Source organism: Cherax quadricarinatus, chromosome 85 (genome assembly GCF_038502225.1).
Source record: "Cherax quadricarinatus isolate ZL_2023a chromosome 85, ASM3850222v1, whole genome shotgun sequence".
In the NCBI taxonomy this organism is placed as follows: domain Eukaryota; kingdom Metazoa; phylum Arthropoda; class Malacostraca; order Decapoda; family Parastacidae; genus Cherax; species Cherax quadricarinatus.
In genome coordinates, this window is record NC_091376.1 from 10,678,856 (window position 1) to 10,703,504 (window position 24,649).

Below are 24,649 nucleotides of genomic sequence, written 5' to 3' on the forward strand. Positions count from 1 at the left end.
GATTGATGGACTGACCACATCGACTCAAGGTTTAGGGACTGATTACCATGAACTCCTGTTCTTCACCGTTCTCCTTTGTATGGACTGATGAAGCCACTGTGTGGCGAAATGTTTCCTCATTAAAGATACCCAAGTGTTGCACATGTGTCTAATTTAACAAAAATGTTTGCAACAGTGATGACTGTAAAAATACTTGTGTTCAGCACAAGGAAGATGTTGGACACCATGAAATTCAATGAGACTAGACTAGTCATTACGGAAGAGAATTTAAGACGGTGAAAGCGTACAGAAGCTGAACTAACTGCTGTCAGTAACACTATATCCAAACTGCTAATCAACAGTATATTGCCAATTTTGGAGATCGCTATAACGATGTTGACAGGTGTTTCTCAAACCCATCTCACCTCGCCACAATTATACTACTACTAGTACTACCCACGCGACATTTCCACCTGACTCTTGCCATTATATATACACATAGTTTAGTTATCTCTGTATTAGGACTGAAGAAACCACTCGTGGGGAAACGCTTCCTTTAATAAATGTCCTGAACTGTACATGTCTTTTTCCACACCTCGTCGGTATCACCATGCTATTTCTCTGCTACAGTGTTCCTCCATTCTTGTGTTCTAACAGAACTGCCTTTTAAAACCAAGACAACACTAAACTAAGATAATAAACACAAAACGAGTTTTTTTTTTGTCGTACCATCAAGCACTAGGCTTGTTAAAAACAGATTAATATTCGAGTCAAGTACCTGTCTTCCATCAGCCATTATGATACATTTGGTCAAACCACCACTCGCCTGCACAAATTATTCCTCTTATTTTTTTCCCTGACAGCTGTAATTTTTAGGCAAATCACTGTTTTCAAAGCCCGGTTCTAGGTAGAATATTCCTGGGGTGAGGTAGAATATTCCTAGCAACAAAATACTCAGTCTTACCTAACTGGCCACAAAATACTCACTGTCTTACCTAACTGGCCACAAAATACTCACTGTCTTGCAGACAGACACTTGTGCAACATATGGGAATCTTTATTAAGGAAACGTTTTGCCACTCAGTGGCTTCATCAGTCCAATACAAAGCTGTCTCAATCTTCAATTTGTCGGTTTTCAAAACCATTTATCAGTCACTGTCTTACCTAAATGGCCACAAAATATTCATTTTCTTGATGAAGAATAAACACAAGTGCAACATCTGGATATCAACATTTATAGACGTTTCGTCATCCAGTGAATTTATGAATACAATACAAGGACATAACGTGAAGACAGTAGAACTATATACAAATGATAAAGTAATCAGTCCCTCAGCTTTGGAGTTGGTGTGAAGAGCACCGCAGTCGTGTAGAATCTACAGGACTACGGTGATCTTCACCTCCAAGGCTGAGGGACTGATTACCTTACCTTTTGTATATAGTTCTACTGTCTTCAAATTATGTCCTAGAATCTGTATTGATTAAGCCACTGGATGGCGAAACGTCTACAATAAAGATACCCAGATGTTGCACATGTGTATTAATTTTAATCTTGTCGGTATTGTATACCATTCTTGTACAATACACACATAGCCCGCACACAGGAGAGAGGAGCTTACGACGACGTTTCGGTCCGACTTGAATCAACGTCGTCGTAAGCTCTTCTCTCCTATGTCTGAATTATTTGTGAATTTTCCTAACTATCTGGCCATAAAACTAATTCTCTTATCCACCTGACAACGGGATACGCATTTCCTTTCCCAACGACGAGCCTGTCCCATGGCCGGGCTCCGAGAGTTGAAAGACTCTCGAAACTCATTAAAGGTATATACCGGGGTTCGGGGTATCCATGTGCTTGCACAGTACCCTGCGTGGGAAAGAACCTTGTTGAATAACAGCTTGTTGTAGGTTATTACAGGAGTGTGTGGAGTGCAGGTTAGCAGGGTGAAGGTGTGGTGGTCGCTGTGTCACGTGCTGAGCTCAGCCCAGGGAACTCCTGAGTTCAGCTGAGGGATCTGCTGAGCTCAGCCTCCTCTTCCCCAACGCAAGCTATCTTCACCCCCACCCCCTTCCTCCTCTACAACTTTCCTCCACCTTCCCTGCAATCGTCTAAATAACAATAATAATAATAATAATCCTTATATCTACAAGTACATGATACAACTTATAAAGACCATAGCTGACATCAATGACATACTACATAGAAAGCCCCTGGTTATGCAGAGCATTTCCTGCATCTTAGGTTACTCTTGTCCCCCAGGATGCGACCCACACCAGTTCACTAACACCCAGATACCCATTTTACTGTCAGGTGAGCAGGCACAGCAAGTGTCTTAAAGAAACACGCCCAGCCGTACCGAGGGATCGATCCCCGGACCACATTGTAAGAGCTGAGTGGGCTAGTCTTCTCTCACACCTGTCTACACCCCTGTCAAGGTTCCTCTCATACGTAATAAATGATTTAGAGAACCGATAAGTTGAAGAATGAGACTTGTGCAACATTTGGGAATCTTCTTCAGTCCAATATAAAGAACGGTGGAATGAGGAGTAGTTTGAGGCAATCAGTCCCTCAGTCTGGAATCGATATGTTCAGTCCATCATTCTTGAAAGTACAGCATATGCTCGGAGAAGTGGCTTGTACACTGTGTGGAGAAACGTTTCCTTAATAAAGATTCCCATATGTTGCATAAGTGTCTCAATCTTCAATTTGTCGGTTTTGAAAACCATTTATCACATCTGTCAGACACCAACATCATGGGATCTTGATACAAGGAATTCTTCAATACTTGTCCAACCTTTGGACGAAGACCTACTTACACTAGTGGATGGTTCCACTGTGATCCCGCCTCCTGATTCCACTCACCTGACTAGGATGTAAGTCACTTCTCTGGCCCTATGCTGTACTTTTTACAAGAGTGATGGACTGAACACATCGATTCCAGGCTGAGGGACTGATTACCTCACACTACTCCTCTATTCTTCTTTGTATTGAACTGATGAAGCTACTGTGTGTAGATAAACGTTTCGCCAATAAGGATCTCACCTTCAAGGACCATAACATTGTATCAATCGCATCTGCTAGAAAAATGACAGGATGGATAATGAGAACCTTCAAAACTAGGGAGGCCAAGCCCATGATGACACTCTTCAGGTCACTTGTTCTATCTAGGCTGGAATATTGCTGCACTCTAACAGCACCTTTCAAGGCAGGTGAAATTGCCGACCTAGAAAATGTACAGAGAACTTTCACGGCGCGCATAACGGAGATAAAACACCTCAATTACTGGGAGCGCTTGAGGTTTCTAAACCTGTATTCCCTGGAACGCAGGAGGGAGAGATACATGATTATATACACCTGGAAAATCCTAGAGGGACTAGTACCTAACTTGCACACGAAAATCACTCACTACGAAAGCAAAAGACTTGGCAGACGATGCACCATCCCCCCAATGAAAAGCAGGGGTGTCACTAGCACGTTAAGAGACCATACAATAAGTGTCAGGGGCCCGAGACTGTTCAACTGCCTCCCAGCACACATAAGGGGGATTACCAACAGACCCCTGGCAGTCTTCAAGCTGGCACTGGACAAGCACCTAAAGGCAGTTCCTGATCAGCCGGGCTGTGGCTCGTACGTTGGTTTGCGTGCAGCCAGCAGCAACAGCCTGGTTGATCAGGCGCTGATCCACCAGGAGGCCTGGTCACAGACCGGGCCGCGGGGGCGTTGACCCCCGAAACTCTCTCCAGGTAAACTCCAGGTATGCTGCACAAGTGTGTACAGCCCTCAAGGTCCCACTCACGCCTGCCTACAGCCCTTTCAACTTGCCTGGTCAACCAGGTTGTTCCTGTTGGTGGCCGCCTCTTATGGTATAATAATCTAAGACTTGCGAAATCGTAATATCACGACTGCAAACGAACCAGGGTATAGGTGGAGTTAGAACCTATGGCGAGAGAGCCTTAAAACTCCAGGCCAGTGCGTTAGCCACTGGACCAGCTGGCTACAATAAGATTCATCCATGGGTTCTAACCCCACCAGTACCGTGGTATGTTTGTAAATATCAAATCCGTTTGTGGTGCCACTCCTTAAAGAAAGACAAATAATTCTATTGACGGCCTCTTGTTTATATACTCGAGCTTGTGATAAGATCATTCTGATTTCTCTCATCAATGGAGCCTTGACAAGTGTGGTCATGGTGTAACAGCACAAGATATTAGAGAGCAGGGAACAACTCGAAAACTAAATGGACAGGTATTTAACTAACAACACAGAGCACAAAGAGTAATACTGATCAACACAGAGCACAAAGAGTAATACTGATCAACACAGAGCACAAAGAGTAATACTGATCAACACAGAGCACAAAGAGTAATACTGATCAACACAGAGCACAAAGAGTAATACTGATCAACACAGAGCACAAAGAGTAATACTGATCAACACAGAGCACAAAGAGTAATACTGACCAACACAGAACACAAAGAGTAATACTGATCAACACAGAACACAAAGAGTAATACTGATCAACACAGAACACAAAGAGTAATACTGATCAACACAGAGCACAAAGAGTAATACTGATCAACACAGAACACAAAGAGTAATACTGATCAACACAGAGCACAAAGAGTAATACTGATCAACACAGAACACAAAGAGTAATACTGATCAACACAGAACACAAAGAGTAATACTGGTCAACACAGAGCACAAAGAGTAATACTGATCAACACAGAACACAAAGAGTAATACTGATCAACACAGAGCACAAAGAGTAATACTGATCAACACAGAGCACAAAGAGTAATACTGATCAACACAGAGCACAAAGAGTAATACTGATCAACACAGAGCACAAAGAGTAATACTGATCAACACAGAGCACAGAGTAATACTGATCAACACAGAGCACAAAGAGTAACACTGATCAACACAGAACTCAAAGAGTAATACTGATCAACACAGAGCACAAAGAGTAATACTGATCACACAATGAGCTCGCAAAGTAGATTAAAATTGCGCAAGAAACACCGTAAATCTGTATTATAACAACGTTTCGCTTATTTTATCAATAACTTTATCTCATACATTTATCAAGGTCTATCGAGGCTACCAGTGAACAGTGTTAATTCTCCAAGGTGCACTACTTGCCCCTACTCTCTTCCCCATTAGTATCACTTCAGAATAACTAAATGGTTATAAGTGACTAATTTTTAAAGGGGTGGGCCGGTAAGCCAGCGGAAGGCCCCTGTCAGATAACCAAAAGCTCCAACGGCAGGTCATCATGTAAGATCCGCGTCAAGAAACACTTGTTCTGTTTCCTGGCGAACCTTACCTAATCTAATCCTCTTTCTCATTCAAGTATCCGACGTAGACATAAATCATAGAGTCATGTATTCATTCTTCCCATGTATACTCATGTATGCTTATTTTAAATACTCGCGGGTATACATACATGACAGCAGACGATAATAAAATCTGTATATGAATATTAGAAAAACCGACAAAATGAAGACTTAGACATGTGCAACATCTCTGTATCTGTATTTATTGACGTTTCGCCTTTGATATACCTTTGATGAGTTCTGAGAGTTTTTCTACTTCTGGAGCCCCGCCATGGGCCAGGATCGTCTAATGTTCGCCTGGTTAACCAGGCTGTTGCTGCTGGTGGCCCGTTGTCCCACATATCCATCACAGCCTGGTTGATCTAGCACCTGGTGAAGATACTTGTCCAGTTTCCTCTTGAAGACTTCTACACTTGTTCCAGCAGTGTTTCTGATATCTTCTTGAAGACTTCTACACTTGTTCCAGCAGTGTTTCTGATATCTTCTTGAAGACTTCTACACTTGTTCCAGCAGTGTTTCTGATATCTTCTTGAAGACTTCTACACTTGTTCCAGCAGTGTTTCTGATATCTTCTTGAAGACTTCTACACTTGTTCCAGCAGTGTTTCTGATATCTTCTTGAAGACTTCTACACTTGTTCCAGCAGTGTTTCTGATATCTTCTTGAAGACTTCTACACTTGTTCCAGCAGTGTTTCTGATATCTTCTTGAAGACTTCTACACTTGTTCCAGCAGTGTTTCTGATATCTTCTTGAAGACTTCTACACTTGTTCCAGCAGTGTTTCTGATATCTTCTTGAAGACTTCTACACTTGTTCCAGCAGTGTTTCTGATATCTTCTTGAAGACTTCTACACTTGTTCCAGCAGTGTTTCTGATATCTTCTTGAAGACTTCTACACTTGTTCCAGCAGTGTTTCTGATATCTTCTTGAAGACTTCTACACTTGTTCCAGCAGTGTTTCTGATATCTTCTTGAAGACTTCTACACTTGTTCCAGCAGTGTTTCTGATATCTTCTTGAAGACTTCTACACTTGTTCCAGCAGTGTTTCTGATATCTTCTTGAAGACTTCTACACTTGTTCCAGCAGTGTTTCTGATATCTTCTTGAAGACTTCTACACTTGTTCCAGCAGTGTTTCTGATATTTTCTTGAAGACTTCTACACTTGTTCCAGCAGTGTTTCTGATATCTTCTTGAAGACTTCTACACTTGTTCCAGCAGTGTTTCTGATATCTTCTTGAAGACTTCTACACTTGTTCCAGCAGTGTTTCTGATATCTTCTTGAAGACTTCTACACTTGTTCCAGCAGTGTTTCTGATATTTTCTTGAAGACTTCTACACTTGTTCCAGCAGTGTTTCTGATATCTTCTTGAAGACTTCTACACTTGTTCCAGCAGTGTTTCTGATATCTTCTTGAAGACTTCTACACTTGTTCCAGCAGTGTTTCTGATATCTTCTTGAAGACTTCTACACTTGTTCCAGCAGTGTTTCTGATATCTTCTTGAAGACTTCTACACTTGTTCCAGCAGTGTTTCTGATATCTTCTTGAAGACTTCTACACTTGTTCCAGCAGTGTTTCTGATATCTTCTTGAAGACTTCTACACTTGTTCCAGCAGTGTTTCTGATATCTTCTTGAAGACTTCTACACTTGTTCCAGCAGTGTTTCTGATATCTTCTTGAAGACTTCTACACTTGTTCCAGCAGTGTTTCTGATATCTTCTTGAAGACTTCTACACTTGTTCCAGCAGTGTTTCTGATATCTTCTTGAAGACTTCTACACTTGTTCCAGCAGTGTTTCTGATATCTTCTTGAAGACTTCTACACTTGTTCCAGCAGTGTTTCTGATATCTTCTTGAAGACTTCTACACTTGTTCCAGCAGTGTTTCTGATATCTTCTTGAAGACTTCTACACTTGTTCCAGCAGTGTTTCTGATATCTTCTTGAAGACTTCTACACTTGTTCCAGCAGTGTTTCTGATATCTTCTTGAAGACTTCTACACTTGTTCCAGCAGTGTTTCTGATATCTTCTTGAAGACTTCTACACTTGTTCCAGCACTGTTTCTGATATCTTCTTGAAGACTTCTACACTTGTTCCAGCAGTGTTTCTGATATCTTCTTGAAGACTTCTACACTTGTTCCAGCAGTGTTTCTGATATCTTCTTGAAGACTTCTACACTTGTTCCAGCAGTGATTCTGATATCTTCTTGAAGATTTCTACACTTGTTCCAGCAGTGTTTCTAATATCTTCTTGAAGACTTCTACACTTGTTCCAGCAGTGTTTCTGATATCTTCTTGAAGACTTCTACACTTGTTCCAACAGTGTTTCTGATATCTTCTTGAAGACTTCTACACTTGTTCCAGCAGTGTTTCTGATATATTCTTGAAGATATGAAATTTGTATTGATAAGGCCGCGGGGGCGTTGACCCCCGGAACTCTCTCCAGGTAAAGCCAATGGGTTGTGACTGTAGAATCTATATGCGAGTGACTCACCAGGGACACAGCAGCCCTTAAAGCTCACATATACCAATTTTTTTCAGTGAGCTTGTCAACAGACCCCTGGCTGTCTTCAAGGAGCTGGACAGACAGTTCCTGACCACCCGGGCTGTAGCTCGTACGTCGGTTTACGTGCGGCCAACAGTAACAGCCTGGTTGATCAGGCCCTGATCCATCACAAGGCCTGGTCATGACCAGGCCGCGGGGGCGCTGACCCCCGAAATCCCCTCAGGCATACTGAATAACAGTCACATTTTTAAACAGTTCGGTATACCAGGAGGGTATTTTGGGGGTCCATGCCCCCCGCGTCCCCGTTCCATGACCAGGCCTTCGTAATTCCCCTTTCCTTCTGAATATTCTTCTATACTCTCTTTCTATATATGATCTTTTTAAGTTTTCTAAGTGGTACATAATTAATGAGGACCTTTGATACTTGTGTTGAGCATAAATTTGAGGAAATGGAATGGAGTCTAAATTAACACAAATTACTTGGTAAAGCAAAAGACATGTGTGGGACTTAGGAGTGATAATGTAAGAGGATCTCAATTTGAAGGATCGAAACAGTGTTGTTATCACACTCCCAAAGAAAAAAAATGAACTGGAACCTTCAAAATAAGTGATGCCAAGCCTATGATCATACTGGAAACGTTTCGCCACACAGTGGCTTCATCAGTCCAATACAAAGCAGAAAGGTGTAAGGAGAGGAGTTTGAGGTAATCAGTCCCTCTCCTTACACCTTTCTGTTTTATATTGGACTGATGAAGCCACTCTGTGGCGAAATGTTTCTTCAGTAAAGATTCCCATATGTTGCGTAAGTGTCTCAATCTTCAACTTGTCGGTTTTTAAAACCATTTATTACAGGGAATAATACTCAATAATAACTCACAGAAGAGGATCCCAGAAGGGGATCGAAATATACAGACCAATTCTGAGTTTCTGCCTCCATATGGGTTATTACTGAACAATGATAAGTGTTCATTACACTTTAGTTATCCACGGGGAATAATGTTTGAAGATGAGCAGGAGTTTGAGGTAATCAGTCCCTCAGCCTGGAGAATTTTAATGTTGCCTAATCTAATGGCATGACCTACTTCCATCTGCGGATTTGTCCACAGTGACTGCCTACCACTGCTTCTTACTATTTTCAAGACTAATGGACTGAACACATCGACTCTAGGCTGAGGGACTGATTACCTCAAACTCCTGATCTTCAACCATTCTTCTCTGTACCGGACTAATAATCATACTCTTCTCTAGGCCAGAATATTGTTGTTTCTTAACAGTCTTTTTTAAGACAACCAAAATTGCAGATCTGGAGAATGTGTAGAGAACCTTCACTACTCGTATGAATTCAGTTAAAAACAAATTATCGGAAAGGTTTGAAATGCCCTAAACTGTACTCCTTGGAACGTAGGCGAGAACGATGCATCAAAATCTACTTCTGGATTTTTTTTTTAAAGAGGAATTGATCCCAAATCTGCCAACAGAAGCCACTTTCTACGAAAGCAGGAGTTGAAAAAATTACAACAGCAGCATAATGCGATCCTTTATTGACAAAGGATCGCATTTTACAGTATATTTGTAATTATTTTCCCCATGTCGGTATTTGATACCATTTACCTCCATCGGATACAGATGAGCCAGACGTAGCACTTTGTGATCCTGAGATGAAAACAGAATAAGATTTTCCATTACCCACCATCCACAAGTGTCCGGGGCCCAAAACTGTTCAACAGCCTCCCATCAAGCATTAGGGGAATTGCCAATAAACTCCTGGCTGCCTTCAAGAGAGAGCTGGACAGATACCTAAAGTCGGTGCCGGATCAGCCGGGCTGTGGCTCGTACGTTGGACTGCGTGCGGCCAGCAGTAACAGCCTAGTTGATCAGGCCCTGATCCATCGGGAGGCCTGGTCGTGGACCGGGCCGCGGGGGCGTTGATCCCCGGAATAACCTCCAGGTAACCTCCAGGTAACCCATCATGCACAAGAGGAATTACCAACAAACCTCTGGTTGTCTTCAAGAAGGAACTGACAAGCTGAAGTCAGCTCCTGATCACCTGGGCTGTGGTGCTTGGTGTAGGTAAAATTATCGACAATATGTTTGGCAAAAGGAGACAAGTGCAATGCGACATGTTATTGTGGCAACGTCTCGCACTCTAGGAGCTTTATCAAGCCGTTAATGCTTGATAAAGCTCCTAGAGAGCGAAACGTTGTCACAATAAAATGTCGCATTAGTTGCGCTTGTGTCTTTTACTTAACATGTGGAACTTATGTTGTATCCCCACGAGTCAACAGCCTTGTTGATCAAATCATCACCCTGATCAAAACACGAACAAAGGCCCCAGAACACGTTTTGCTCAAGGGGAATTCTTCCATAATATCCCCAGGTGAGTTTTACTAACGAAACACTGTCTCCTTGAGCGAAACGTTGTTACAATACAAGCTGTATGCGCCGCCCCATCCACAAGTAACCAGAGGTGAGTAGAATGAATGTGGATAAGCACAGATGAGACCTCTGGTGGTGTGTGTAAAGAATCCATTCATGTTAGGCAAGAAACTAGTTTGTATCTAGTTAGTGGGGGTCACTACTGCTTTCACCATTCATAAGAGACTTACCTAGAGATTTGTTTGTTCTTATAGCTTAATCATGCATTCTCTCTCTCTCTCTCATTCACTCTCATTCACTCTCATTCACTCTCATTCACTCTCACACTCACTCACTCTCACACTCACTCACTCTCACACTCACTCACTCTCACACTCACTCACTCTCACACTCACTCACTCTCACACTCACTCTCACACTCACTCACTCTCACACTCACTCACTCTCACACTCACTCACTCTCACACTCACTCACTCTCACACTCACTCACTCACTCTCACACTCACTCTCACACTCACTCTCACTCTCACACTCACACTCACTCTCACACTCACACTCACACTCACACTCACTCTCACACTCACTCTCACACTCACTCTCACACTCACTCTCACACTCACTCTCACACTCACTCTCACACTCACTCTCACACTCACTCACTCTCACACTCACTCACTCTCACACTCACTCTCACACTCACTCACTCTCACTCTCACTCACTCTCACTCTCACACTCTCTCACACTCACTCTCACACTCTCTCTCACACTCTCTCACACTCTCTCTCTCACTCTCTCTCTCTCTCTCACACTCTCTCTCTCACACTCTCTCTCTCACACTCTCTCTCTCACACTCTCTCTCTCACACTCACTCTCACACACTCACTCTCACACTCACACTCACTCCCACACTCACACTCTCACTCTCACACTCTCACTCTCACACTCTCACTCTCACACTCTCACACTCACTCTCACACTCACTCTCACACTCACTCTCACACTCACTCTCACACTCACTCTCACACTCACTCTCACACTCACTCTCACACTCACTCACTCTCACACTCACTCTCACACTCACTCTCACCTCTCACTCTCACTCACTCTCACACTCACTCTCACACTCTCTCACACTCTCACACACACTCACTCTCTCACTCTCACACTCTCACTCTCACACTCACTCTCACACTCTCACTCTCACACTCTCGCTCTCACACTCTCACTCTCACACTCTCACACTCTCTCACACTCACACTCTCACTCTCTCACACTCTCACTCTCACTCTCACACTCTCACTCTCACACTCTCACTCTCACACTCTCACTCTCACACTCTCACTCTCACACTCTCTCTCTCACACTCTCTCTCTCACACTCTCTCACACTCTCTCTCACACTCACTCTCACACTCTCACTCTCACACTCTCACACTCTCACACTCTCACTCTCACACTCTCACTCTCACACTCTCACTCTCACACTCTCACTCTCACACTCTCACTCTCACACTCTCACTCTCACACTCACACTCTCACTCTCACACTCTCTCACACTCTCACTCTCACACTCTCTCACACACTCACTCTCACACTCTCACTCTCACACTCTCACTCTCACACTCTCACTCTCACACTCACACTCACACTCTCACTCTCACACTCTCACACTCTCACTCTCACACTCTCTCTCTCACACTCTCACTCTCACACTCTCTCTCTCACACTCTCACTCTCACACTCTCTCTCTCACACTCTCACTCTCACACTCTCTCTCTCACACTCTCACTCTCACACTCTCTCTCACACTCTCACTCTCACACTCTCTCTCTCACACTCTCACACTCTCACTCTCACACTCACTCTCACACTCTCACTCTCACACTCTCACTCTCACACTCTCACTCTCACACTCTCACTCTCACACACTCACTCTCACACTCTCACTCTCACACTCTCACTCTCACACTCTCACTCTCACACTCTCACTCTCACACACTCACTCTCACACTCTCACTCTCACACTCTCACTCACTCTCACACACTTTCTCACTCTCCCTCACACTCACTCTCTCACACTCACTCTCACACTCTCACTCACTCTCACACTCACTCTCTCACTCTCACACTCACACTCTTACTCTCACACTCACACTCTCATACACTCTCACACTCACACTCTTACACTCTCATTCTCTCACTCTAACACTCACTCTCACACTCTCTCACTCACACTCTCTCACACTCACTCACTCTCTCACACTCACTCACACTCTCACTCTCTCACATTCACTCTCACATTCACTCTCTCACACTCACACTCTCTCACGCTCACACTTACTCTCACACTCACTCTCACACTCACACTCACTCACACTCTCACTCAGTGTGGGTCTCCAAGTCCTTTGCCATCTATTTTTCCCTTTAACTATCTTTTATTTCAATTTTGGCTCGAGTAATTTTTTCCTCGGCCAGGAACCAGGACAACACATTTCCTGACACGGGCCTTAGTTATACGACCCGAAACCGGTTCATCATCGCCGGCCGAACACGACAGAAATACATTAGCAGGTGCGAATCTAGGGTACGACTGGCTTACGGTGCCGTTTAAAGTATGGCACAGACAGTTTATATCCCTGGTCTATTTTCTGTCGACGCTCGACTTAAAATAGACATCTTCCATAAACATGACCAGATATATCTCTTTGTTCTACTTGTCTGTGTATGTCTCTCCTCGTCACCTCTCACAAGCATCTGTACACAAAGGAATTTTTAATTGTATATTTACTGTCGTGACGTGATTTAAACCCTTTCTTTTCTCTTAAATTAGAAATACAGGGTGTTAAGATAAGATTTCGTTCGGATTTTTAACCCCGGAGGGTTAGCCACCCAGGATAACCCAAGAAAGTCAGTGCGTCATCGAGGACTGTCTAACTTATTTCCATTGTGGTCCTTAATCTTGTCCCCCAGGATGCCACCCACACCAGTCGACTAACACCCAGGTACCTATTTGCTGCTAGGTGAACAGGACAATAGGTGTAAGGAAACGTGTCGGAATTTCCACCCGCCGGGAATCGAACCCGGGCCCTCCGTGTGTGAAGCGGGAGCTTTAGCCACCAGACCACCGGGCCACCCTAATTGTTGGACCTGATCGTAAAATATACTTTGAAACCGTGTCCTTTTTGAAACACCCTGTACAGGTATACTGACCGACTTGTGTATAAATCCACTCATACACATGTGTAAGTGAATTTATGCATGTGCGTGTCTTAATGCGTACATGGATATACTGCATGTCTTAGTGCGTTCATGTATAGTATGTAATTGTGTATATAATGAATGGGTATGTTTGTGTTGTGTTTCTGTGAGGTATTTGCGTGTTTATGTAGATGTACGCCTGAGTGTACTTACCTACATGTGATTGCTGGGGGTTGAGTCACATATCCTGGCCACAGGCTCTACCCTAGCCGCTTCTGGGCTCTTTCCTGGCTTCGCGAGGTGTGTGTGTGTGTGTGTGTGTGTGTGTGTGTGTGTGTGTGTGTGTGTGTGTGTGTGTGTGTGTGAGAGAGAGAATTCACCTCAACTATTTGCCGGAGTCACGTGACATACAAAAACAGGCCAAGTGTTTATCGACAAGTGCCTTTGACAACCAGTAACAACAACTATTACTACTACTACTCACCAGTCCTCTGCAGACGTTAAGAGCCACAGCAGAATCGTTGTATCCTAGAAGCACGCCCGTATGGAAGCAGTGGGCGTGGAGCGTGGGCGTGGTGACCGTCGCTTCGTGGGCGGACTCATGTCTCATTAAGGTGGACGGAGAGAGGAAACTAGCGTCCGCCCACACCTCAACCACCCACTCCCTACCCAGTGCCTCCCACCTGTACACCCGCCCACCGCCACGCCCACCCTCGCTGGGCGGGTGGGCGGCCTCAGCCCTCACCCACACACGCCCACCACCGTCGTCTGCTGTCCACTCTGAAAATGAAAAAAAATTAATTAATAAACAATAATTAATAAAAATTATTTAATAAAAAATAATTAAATAATTTATTAGTTAATATAATTATCATAACTACTACTGCTATTACTGTCGCGGGGAAGTGCTAAACCCGCATGGGTCGTGCAGCTCCTACGGAAATGGGAGGTCAAGTTTGAACAGAAGGACTTCTGGTCTCCGCCACGATCGTCCAGACTATGAGTGCTGGCGTGTGTGCAACATCAGGAACTGTGAGGAGGAGCGCGCTCCTCCAGGGGCGTCCCTGTGACCTCTGACCCCTTCCCCTACTACGGGCGTCCCTGTGACCTCTGACCCCTTCCCCTACTACGGGCGTCCCTGGTACCTCTGACCCCTTCCCCTACTACGGGCGTCCCTGTGACCTCTGACCCCTTCCCCTACTACGGGCGTCCCTATGACCTCTGACCCCTTCCCCTACTACGGGCGTCCCTATGACCTGTGACCCCTTCCCCTACTACGGGCGTCCCTGTGACCTCTGACCCCTTCCCCTACTACGGGCGTCCCTGTAACCTCTGACCCCTTCCCCTACTACGGGTCAAGGGGACAGCCAGGCTACACACACACACACACACACACACACACACACACACACACACACACACACACACACACACACACACACACACACACACACAGTTTCAGTCTTTACTAATGAGAGACCTGATTAGCTTGTGCTACCAGGACGGTTGCCGTGTTCCTCCCTTAAGTCAAGGTGACCTGACCTGACTAGGTTGGGTGCATTGGCTTAAGCCGGTAGGAGACTTGGACCTGCCTCGCATGGGCCAGTAGGCCTGCTGCAGTGTTCCTTCGTTCTTATGTTCTTATGTTCTTATGAGTCGTGCAGATTTCAACGCTTTCTGGGTACGAAATGAAAGTTAAGACACATATGCAACATCTGGATATCTTTATTGTAGACGTTTCGCCATCCAGTGGCTTTATCAATACAGATTCTAGGACATAATAGGAAGACAGTAGAACTATATACAAAAGATGAGGTAATCAGTCCCTCGGCCTTGGAGTTAGTGTTGACAGCATCGTGGTGGAGGAGAATCTGGAGCAAAGGCAAGAAGACTGGCGGTTATATAGGCGTCAGTGGATGGCGAAACGTCTACAATAAAGATATCCAGATGTTGCACATGTGTCTTAACTTTCATATTGTCGGTATTTTATACCTTTCTTGCACAGCTTTCTGGGTACGTTCGACTACTTTCTTGCCTAAACGTTCACAATAGTCTTCTTCAGTTGAATACAACACTGGAGATAGAGTGGCTGTATATGAATGGTACACAGTACCGACAAGACGAAGAATTAGACACGTGTGCAACATCTGGGTATCTTTATATGTAGACGTTTCGCCAACCAGTGGCTTTATCAATACAAGGATATACCCAGATGCTGCACGTTTGTCTAATTTAACTTAAGATAGTGGATGCTTTGATGTGACGAGTCTGTCACCCTTCGAAGAAGGTGGTCAGTCCCTGAGGCCTTAAGTAGAGACATGTGGCAAGACCTGACCTACTTGTAACTTACCATAAAATAGCGAAACTTCGCCCTGACTTAACTTAAAGCCTAACCTAACCTAACTTAACTTAAAGCCTAACCTAACCTAACTTAACTTAAAGCCTAACCTAACCTAACTTAACTTAAAGCCTAACCTAACCTAACCAACCTTACCTTCTAAGCTAACAGACTAAGACCTCTGTCCCTTTTCTCAGTTATTTAATGGTTTTTGGCACTTAAATCAGAAGTGCATAAGTTCGTCAATAACCTGAAACAATGAAGTGAAACTTTGAGGCAGAAGATGCAACACAAACGTATATATATAAAGTTCTATTGAAGTTATAACAGTGGAACACACTACCAGCTGAAGCTTTAAGTGCGAAGACAATAAAAATATATCTAATTGTTACAATTGTAACCACAACTTTTAAGGGGTGGAGGGATAAGCCAACGGAAGGTCTCGGTAAGATAATCAAAAGCTGCAGCTGTGGGTCATTATGTAACTAAGACCCGCGTCAGGAAGCACTTGTCCTGTTTCCTGACAAACCTTATCTAACCTAATATAGCCATTTAAGAACCAGCTGGACAAGCAATTTACAAATAAAGGCTTTAACCGAGGCTTTGCCTCAACTGTAAACAATAGATTCCTAATGTTAGTTTAACTGCATCAGGGTTAACAGTTAACAATGAGTCACTCATGTTAATAATAGTGGTGGTTATGGTCGTGGCAGTTACAACAGTGGCCTGGTCTTCCTACAAAGTTGCTCCCAGATATCTGCATGTGTTCACCTGTGTTCAACACAATAATAGAGGAGCACTGCAGGAGACCTACCAGCCCATTCAAGGCAGTAAGAATTGATATTAATTTGGAAAAAATATAATAAGGTGTTGATAACGAGGGGAAAAGAACCACACAAATGTTACTAATTGGCGTTTTGTGAACGTTTCTGAGTGACGTCACTCATGTAAACATTACCACCTGTACCACAGATCCAGAAGTACAACCATCTGTACCACAGATCCAGAAGCACAACCATCTGTACCACAGATCCAGAAGTACAACCATCTGTACCACAGATCCAGAAGTACAACCATCTGTACCACAGATCCAGAAGTACAACCATCTGTACCACAGATCCAGAAGTACAACCATCTGTACCACAGATCCAGAAGTACAACCATCTGTACCACAGATCCAGAAGTACAACCATCTGTACCACAGATCCAGAAGTACAACCATCTGTACCACAGATCCAGAAGCACAACCATCTGTACCACAGATCCAGAAGCACAACCACCTGTACCACAGATCCAGAAGTACAACCATCTGTACCACAGATCCAGAAGTACAACCATCTGTACCACAGATCCAGAAGCACAACCACCTGTACCACAGATCCAGAAGTACAACCACCTGTACCACAGATCCAGAAGTACAACCACCTGTACCACAGATCCAGAAGCACAACCACATGTACCACAGATCCAGAAGCACAACCATCTGTACCACAGCATCCAGAAGCACAACCATCTGTACCACAGCATCCAGAAGCACAACCACCTGTACCACAGCACCCAGAAGCACAACCACCTGTACCACAGATCCAGAAGCACAACCACCTGTACCACAGATCCAGAAGCACAACCATCTGTACCACAGCATCCAGAAGCACAACCATCTGTACCACAGCACCCAGAAGTACAACCACCTGTACCACAGCACCCAGAAGCACAACCACCTGTACCACAGATCCAGAAGCACAACCATCTGTACCACAGATCCAGAAGCACAACCATCTGTACCACAGCACCCAGAAGTACAACCACCTGTACCACAGCACCCAGAAGTACAACCACCTGTACCACAGATCCAGAAGCACAACCATCTGTACCACAGCATCCAGAAGCACAACCATCTGTACCACAGCACCCAGAAGTACAACCACCTGTACCACAGCACCCAGAAGCACAACCACCTGTACCACAGATCCAGAAGCACAACCATCTGTACCACAGATCCAGAAGCACAACCATCTGTACCACAGCACCCAGAAGTACAACCACCTGTACCACAGCACCCAGAAGTACAACCACCTGTACCACAGATCCAGAAGCACAACCATCTGTACCACAGCACCCAGAAGCACAACCACCTGTACCACAGCACCCAGAAGCACAACCACCTGTACCACAGCACCCAGAAGCACAACCACCTGTACCACAGCACCCAGAAGCACAACCACCTGTACCACAGCATCCAGAAGCACAACCACCTGTACCACAGCACCCAGAAGCACAACCACCTGTACCACAGCACCCAGAAGCACAACCACCTGTACCACAGCACCCAGAAGCACAACCACCAGTACCACAGCACCCAGAAGCACAACCACCTGTACCACAGCACCCAGAAGCACAACCACCTGTACCACAGCACCCAGAAGCACAACCACCTGTACCACAGCATTCAGAAGCACAACCACCTGTACCACAGCATCCAGAAGCACAACCACCTGTACCACAGATCCTGAAGTACAACCACCTGTACCACAGCACCCAGAAGCACAACCACCTGTACCACAGCACCCAGAAGCACAACCACCTGTACCACAGCATTCAGAAGCACAACCCCCTGTACCACAGCATTCAGTAGCACAACCACCTGTACCACAGCACCCAGAGGCACAACCACCTGCACCACAGCATTCGGAAGCACAACCACCTGTACCACAGCATTCAGAAGCACAACCACCTGTACCACAGCATCCAGAAGCACAACCACCTGTACCACAGCACCCAGAAGCACAACCACCTGTACCACAGATCCAGAAGCACAACCACCTGTACCACATATCCAGAAGCACAACCACCTGTACCACAGCACCCAGAAGCACAACCACCTGTACCACAGATCCAGAAGCACAACCACCTGTACCACAGCACCCAGAAGCACAACCACCTGTACCACAGATCCAGAAGTACAACTACCTGTACCACAGATCCAAAAGCACAACCATCTGTAACGCAGCGTCCATAAGCACAACTACCAGCACCACAGCATCCAGAATCACAACCATTTGTACCACAGCATCCAGAAGCACAACTACCTGTACCACAGCACCCAGAAGCACAACCACCTGTACCACAGCACCCAGAAGCACAACCATCTGTATCACAGCACCCAGAAGCACAACCATCTGTATCACAGCACCCAGAAGCACAACCACCTGTACCACAGCACCCAGAAGCACAACCATCAGTATCACAGCACCCAGAAGCACAACCACCTGTACCACAGCACCCAGAAGCACAACCACCTGTACCACAGCACCCAGAAGCACAACCACCTGTACTACAGCACCCAGAAGCACAACCACCTGTACCACAGCACCCAGAAGCACAACCACCTGTACCACAGCACCCAGAAGCACAACCACCTGTACCACAGCACCCAGAAGCACAACCACCTGTACTACAGCACCCAGAAGCACAACCACCTGTACCACAGCACCCAGAAGCACAACCATCTGTACCACAGCACCCAGAAGCACAACCATCTGTACCACAGCATCCAATAGCACAACCATCTGTACCACAGCATCCATAAGCACAACTACCTGTACCACAGCATCCAGAAGCACAACTACCTGTACCACAGCATCCAGAAGCACAACCATCTGTATCACAGCATCTAATAGCACAACCATCTGTACCACAGCATCCATAAGCACAACTACCTGTACCACAGCATCCAGAAGCACAACTACCTGTACCACAGCATCCAGAAGCACAACCATCTGTACCACAGCATCCATAAGCACAACTACCTGTACCACAGCATCCAGAAGCACAACTACCTGTACCACAGCATCCAGAAGCACAACCATCTGTATCACAGCATCTAATAGCACAACCATCTGTACCACAGCATCCAGAAGCACAACTACCTGTACCACAGCATCCAGCAGCAGAACCACTGTGACACAGACCTGTGGGCAGCAGTGGAGCACCACCACAAACACCAACTAGGAACAGCAGTACAAAATATATATACTGTTTGTAGTCTATTCCTTCCATCTTTCTTCTAAATTCATACCATTTTTTCCCAAAATGGTATATAATTTTTTTTTACCCTTAGTGGCGAGTGATGACAAAGTCTTACTATCCTTCCTTCAAACATCTAGAAAATACATGATAGTTGTAGATACATAGCCTCTGTGTGGTAGCGGAAGCCTTTGTGTGGCAGCTGCTGTGTGGCAGCCCTTGTGTGGCAGCCCTTGTGTGGCAGCCCTTCTGTGGCAGTCCTTGTGTGGCAGTCCTTGTGTGGCAGCCCTTGTGTGGCAGTGGAAGCCTTAGTGTGGCAGCCCTTGTGTGGCAGCCCTTGTGTGGCAGCCGAAGCCTGTGTGTGGTAGCTGCTGTGTGGCAACCCTTGTGTAGCAGCCCTTGTGTAGCAGCCCTTGTGTAGCAGCCCTTGTGTAGCAGCCCTTGTGTGGCAGCCCTTGTGTGGCAGCCCTTGTGTGAACTCAAAAACCGTCTGTTACCTGTCATACTCATGTACTCTCGTGTACGATCTAACGCAGCCTAACCTGACCTAACCTAAGCTAGACTAAGGAATGAATGATCTCAGTGGGGTGCAGTTGCCGTTTGCTGCCCGTCTTGTGGTGCAGAAGCTGTCTACTCGCTGTCGGCGATATGCAACCTCAGCCTGACCTAACCAAAGCTATCTTAAAAGATAGTTTACACAGCGTGGAAGGCGACGTTAAGAAAATACCACTGAAGATTTCGTAAGGAAATGAACGTTATAATGTGAAAATAAGTGGCATTATGGACGTGACTACACCCTTGACCCACTTCCTTCGTCTGTTCTTAATGTTCCACTTGATGTCACAATGTTCCACTTGATAAGTGTTCCACTTGACGTCGCAGTGCTCCACTTGACGTCGCAGTGCTCCACTTGACGTCACAGTGTTCCACTTGACGCCGCAGTGCTCCAACTGACGTCATAATGTTTCACATGATGTCTTGTACGTGTGCTTCTTGCTTTCTTAATGTGAAGTCAGTAATTAAAGACATTTATAGACCACACAGAAATGTATACATCCAGAGATGTATATATCTGTGTATTAAACAAAGGGGTATATATTTATCCGTGTATATACAGTGAGGGGTTTATATCTCTTGGTGTACATACATAGGGATACAAGTGTGTGGATAAATGCAATCAATGACATTGTGAAGACGTTTCGCCCACAAGGAGGAAGTGTAGACTCGTGGTAGTGGGTTGTGGTGGGTTAAGGTGGTAGTGGTGGTGGGTTGTAGTGGTGGTGGTGGTGGTGGGTTGTAGTGGTGGTGGTGGTGGGTGGGAGGTGTGTGCTGTCCAAGACTCTTAGCCAAACATACACAGATTCAAAAGCAGATACGATCATCCCCTGAAGGCCAGGAATCAGTCAAGCCGGATGATACGAGTGAAGAGGCCAGGAACAACGACAGAAACCGCTGCAAGCACAACTAGACAAACACAGTTAAGCCAGTAACTAGGAACACACACACTACCCTCAGCTACCCACCCAGGTAGAGGACAAAAATACCCTTCATGTGTTTACTCAAGTGTTAGGGGAACCTCGCAAATACATAAACATTTACCACACAGAAACTGCTCAAAATTTAACTCTGGTGGAAGGCACGTGCAATAGGGTGAGTGAAAAATACACACACAACCCGCACATAGGAGAGTGAAACTTGTGACGACGTTTCGGTCCGACTTGGACCATTAACTAGTCACACAGAAGCGTGAAGGGAAGGAAGCCAGAATATATGTGATGCTGTAGTATGCTATGTGATAGTTACAATGATGCAAGATCACATAAAATAGTGATATCTTGATATGAGAGATAACCACAGTAAAAAACTAATATTCCAAGAACTTTTGTGATTTCATTAAGAAATGTGAGAAATCACAGCACTTTGAATCATTAAACCAGGGAACGGATGGAGTTTGAACCCATGGCAAGCGAGTCTTAAAACTTACAGGCCAGTGTGTTAACCACTGGACTAGCTGGCTCTAATAAGATTCATCCAACTACGTATATTTCTATACACCATAGGAAGGTTATCATGGGCCACCACTGTGACCACAAATGCAACTTTTTACAGAATAATCTCCCACCAGCGTCACTCTTTGAACACAAGCTTTTAATTAAGAATAACTATTACTCGTCGCTGTAGTTATACAGAATAAGTTACACTGTGAGACTAAAAGGCAGGTACATCTCCCTCGTCATCTTCCATCGCACAGTTATGTATAAATAACTCATTATGTTTCTAACCAGATATAAACATTTAAATAGTTCATTACCACTAACTCGTTCAGCTATCAAAACTTTGCTGCCCAGTCCCTGGACCCATTACGTACCTCTGTAATCTTCTGACTACCCTGAGTGGCTTCTTCAGTCCTAATACAGAGATAACTAAGATAGCGGGAGTCAGTGGAATGTCGCGTGGGTAGCACTCGTAGTGATCAACACTCTACACCAGTGTCTTTTTCCCACATCTTGTAGGTATCACCATACCATTTCTCACTTCTGACTGATCAGGCCCTGCTTCACCGGGAGGCCTGGTCGTGGACCGGGCCGCGGGGGCGTTGATCCCCGGAATGCCCTCCAGGTAGACCACCCACAAGATGGAAATGAGGTGCATAATAAAAATATTTAACTAGATAGAAAGTTGGAAGACAACAACCATCCAGGGAGGTACAGATGCATAATAACAATGTTGTGATCCTTGAATGTAAAATCATCTCACATCATTCCTAAGCAGCTCATATTAAACTTACGTTCAAGCTTACGTAAGCTTCACTATGTGCGGGTTGTGTATAACATTCTACTGAACAAAGTTCACTGATTTCCTCGTTGTCGGCAGAACTGTGTTTAACATTTATAACAATGTTGTTATGCAAAATGACCACTGTGAAAAAATTAGTGACTTTCCAAGTGCTCTCGTGATTTCTGGTATGTATTCCTGTTAACCCTTTGGGGCCTAGTTCCTAGGCCTTTTGTGTATCCATATGCTCTCGCGCTACCGTCCACAGGATGGATATGGGGTGCACAATAAACTAGCCACTTCGGTGGCAAAATCTAAAATCTAATCGTGATTTCTCACATTATCTAGAAGTCTGAGAAATAATGTGAGAAGAGATCACGAAAGCGCTGGGAAATTCACTATTTCTTCAACAGTAGTTACTTTGCACTTTGTGTTATCACCTGTTTATAGCGATCTTGCTGCACCAATGATATTATATAAGTAGTATGTAAATAAGACAATATACGATTTATAGCGTTTTATTAAGAAGACATTTCGCCCGCCAGAGACGTTACCAATTCTCCTCGTGGGCGAAACGTCTTCACAATGTCATTAATTTCACATTGTCTAACATAGCAGACAAGAGGTGGAATAAGATATAATTAATGTCAACACTTATGTACGCGTCTTCCACGTAAGATCCACCTTGTGTAAACAAAGGTCAGACCAGGGGTGGGGAACCTGCGGTCTTAAGTCCGCATGCGGCATTCTAGGGCATTAAGTGCTGCCTTCTGGGGAACCTGCGGTCTTAAGTCCGCATGCGGCATTCTAGGGCATTAAGTGCTGTCTTCTGGGGAACCTGCGGTCTTAAGTCCGCATGCGGCATTCTAGGGCATTAAGTGCTGCCTTCTCAATTAATTACAAAATATATCTGACATTTTGCAGCTATAACTAGTTAAATAAAAATTTCTTTATTGCGGCCTTATCAAATTATAACTAACTTTAATGTAGGCTTATTAAATTATAACTAACTTTAATGTAGGCTTATTAAATTATAACTAACTTTAATGTAGGCTTATTAAATTATAACTAACTTTAATGTAGGCTTATTAAATTATAACTAACGTTAATGTAGGCTTATTAAATTATAACTAACTTTAATGTAGGCTTATTAAATTATAACTAACTTTAATGTAGGCTTATTAAATTATAACTAACTTTAATGTAGGCTTATTAAATTATAACTAACTTTAATGTAGGCTTATTAAATTATAACTAACTTTAATGTAGGCTTATTAAATTATAACTAACTTTAATGTAGGCTTATTAAATTATAACTAACTTTAATCTAGGCTTATTAAATTATAACTAACTTTAATGTAGGCTTATTAAATTATAACTAACTTTAATGTAGGCTTATTAAATTATAACTAACTTTAATGTAGGCTTATTAAATTATAACTAACTTTAATCTAGGCTTATTAAATTATAACTAACTTTAATGTAGGCTTATTAAATTATAACTAACTTTAATGTAGGCTTATTAAATTATAACTAACTTTAATGTAGGCTTATTAAATTATAACTAACTAAGTTTAATGCGGCATTCCAACATGGACCAGACACTTAAGTGTGGTCCATGTGAGTGGAGCAAGGACCAGACTCTAGAAGGGGTCCATGCCCTTGTGGCAGGGGCCACACTCTAGCGAGGCCAAAATTCTAGAAATTATTTTCTAACTACTAGGCGAGTTGAGGTAGCAAGGGTACAAGTAGACTGTTTTTCCCGTGCCAGGGAATCAAACCGGGGACTTGTAATTGCCAGTGATCTCACAAGCAAATTATTTTTAATTAAGATCATTAAGAGTAGGGTAAATAAAGGAGAGAGACAGTATGAGAGGGAAGGGAATGGTGGAGGAGGGGTAGGGAGAGAGGTGAGGTGGAGGAATAGGAAGAAAGGGAAGAGGGGGCGGTGACCTCCTGAAGTGATTTCAGGTAAACTTCAGGTAATCTAATATGAATATCTTTGTATTCGTCCCTCTTAACCGCGGTATTCCCAACCATTAGAGTGCAGGCACTGTACTTCCTGTCTACAGAACCACACACACTGTACTTCCTGTCTACAGAACCACACACACTG

The 24,649-nt window shown here is 44.2% G+C and overlaps 1 protein-coding gene across 3 annotated transcripts in view; it reads right to left on the reverse strand.

Annotated features, from left to right (window-relative positions):
• The window catches only part of LOC128703154 (A disintegrin and metalloproteinase with thrombospondin motifs 9), a 1,205,378-nt gene that overhangs the window by 1,125,534 nt on the left and 55,195 nt on the right, over positions 1-24,649 (reverse strand). For all 3 annotated transcript variants that reach the window (XM_070103358.1, XM_070103357.1, XM_070103356.1), the window contains exon 2: positions 13,879-14,174. In XM_070103358.1, coding sequence (XP_069959459.1) covers positions 13,879-14,174 — 296 coding nt within the window. The remainder of the gene's footprint in view (positions 1-13,878; positions 14,175-24,649) is intronic.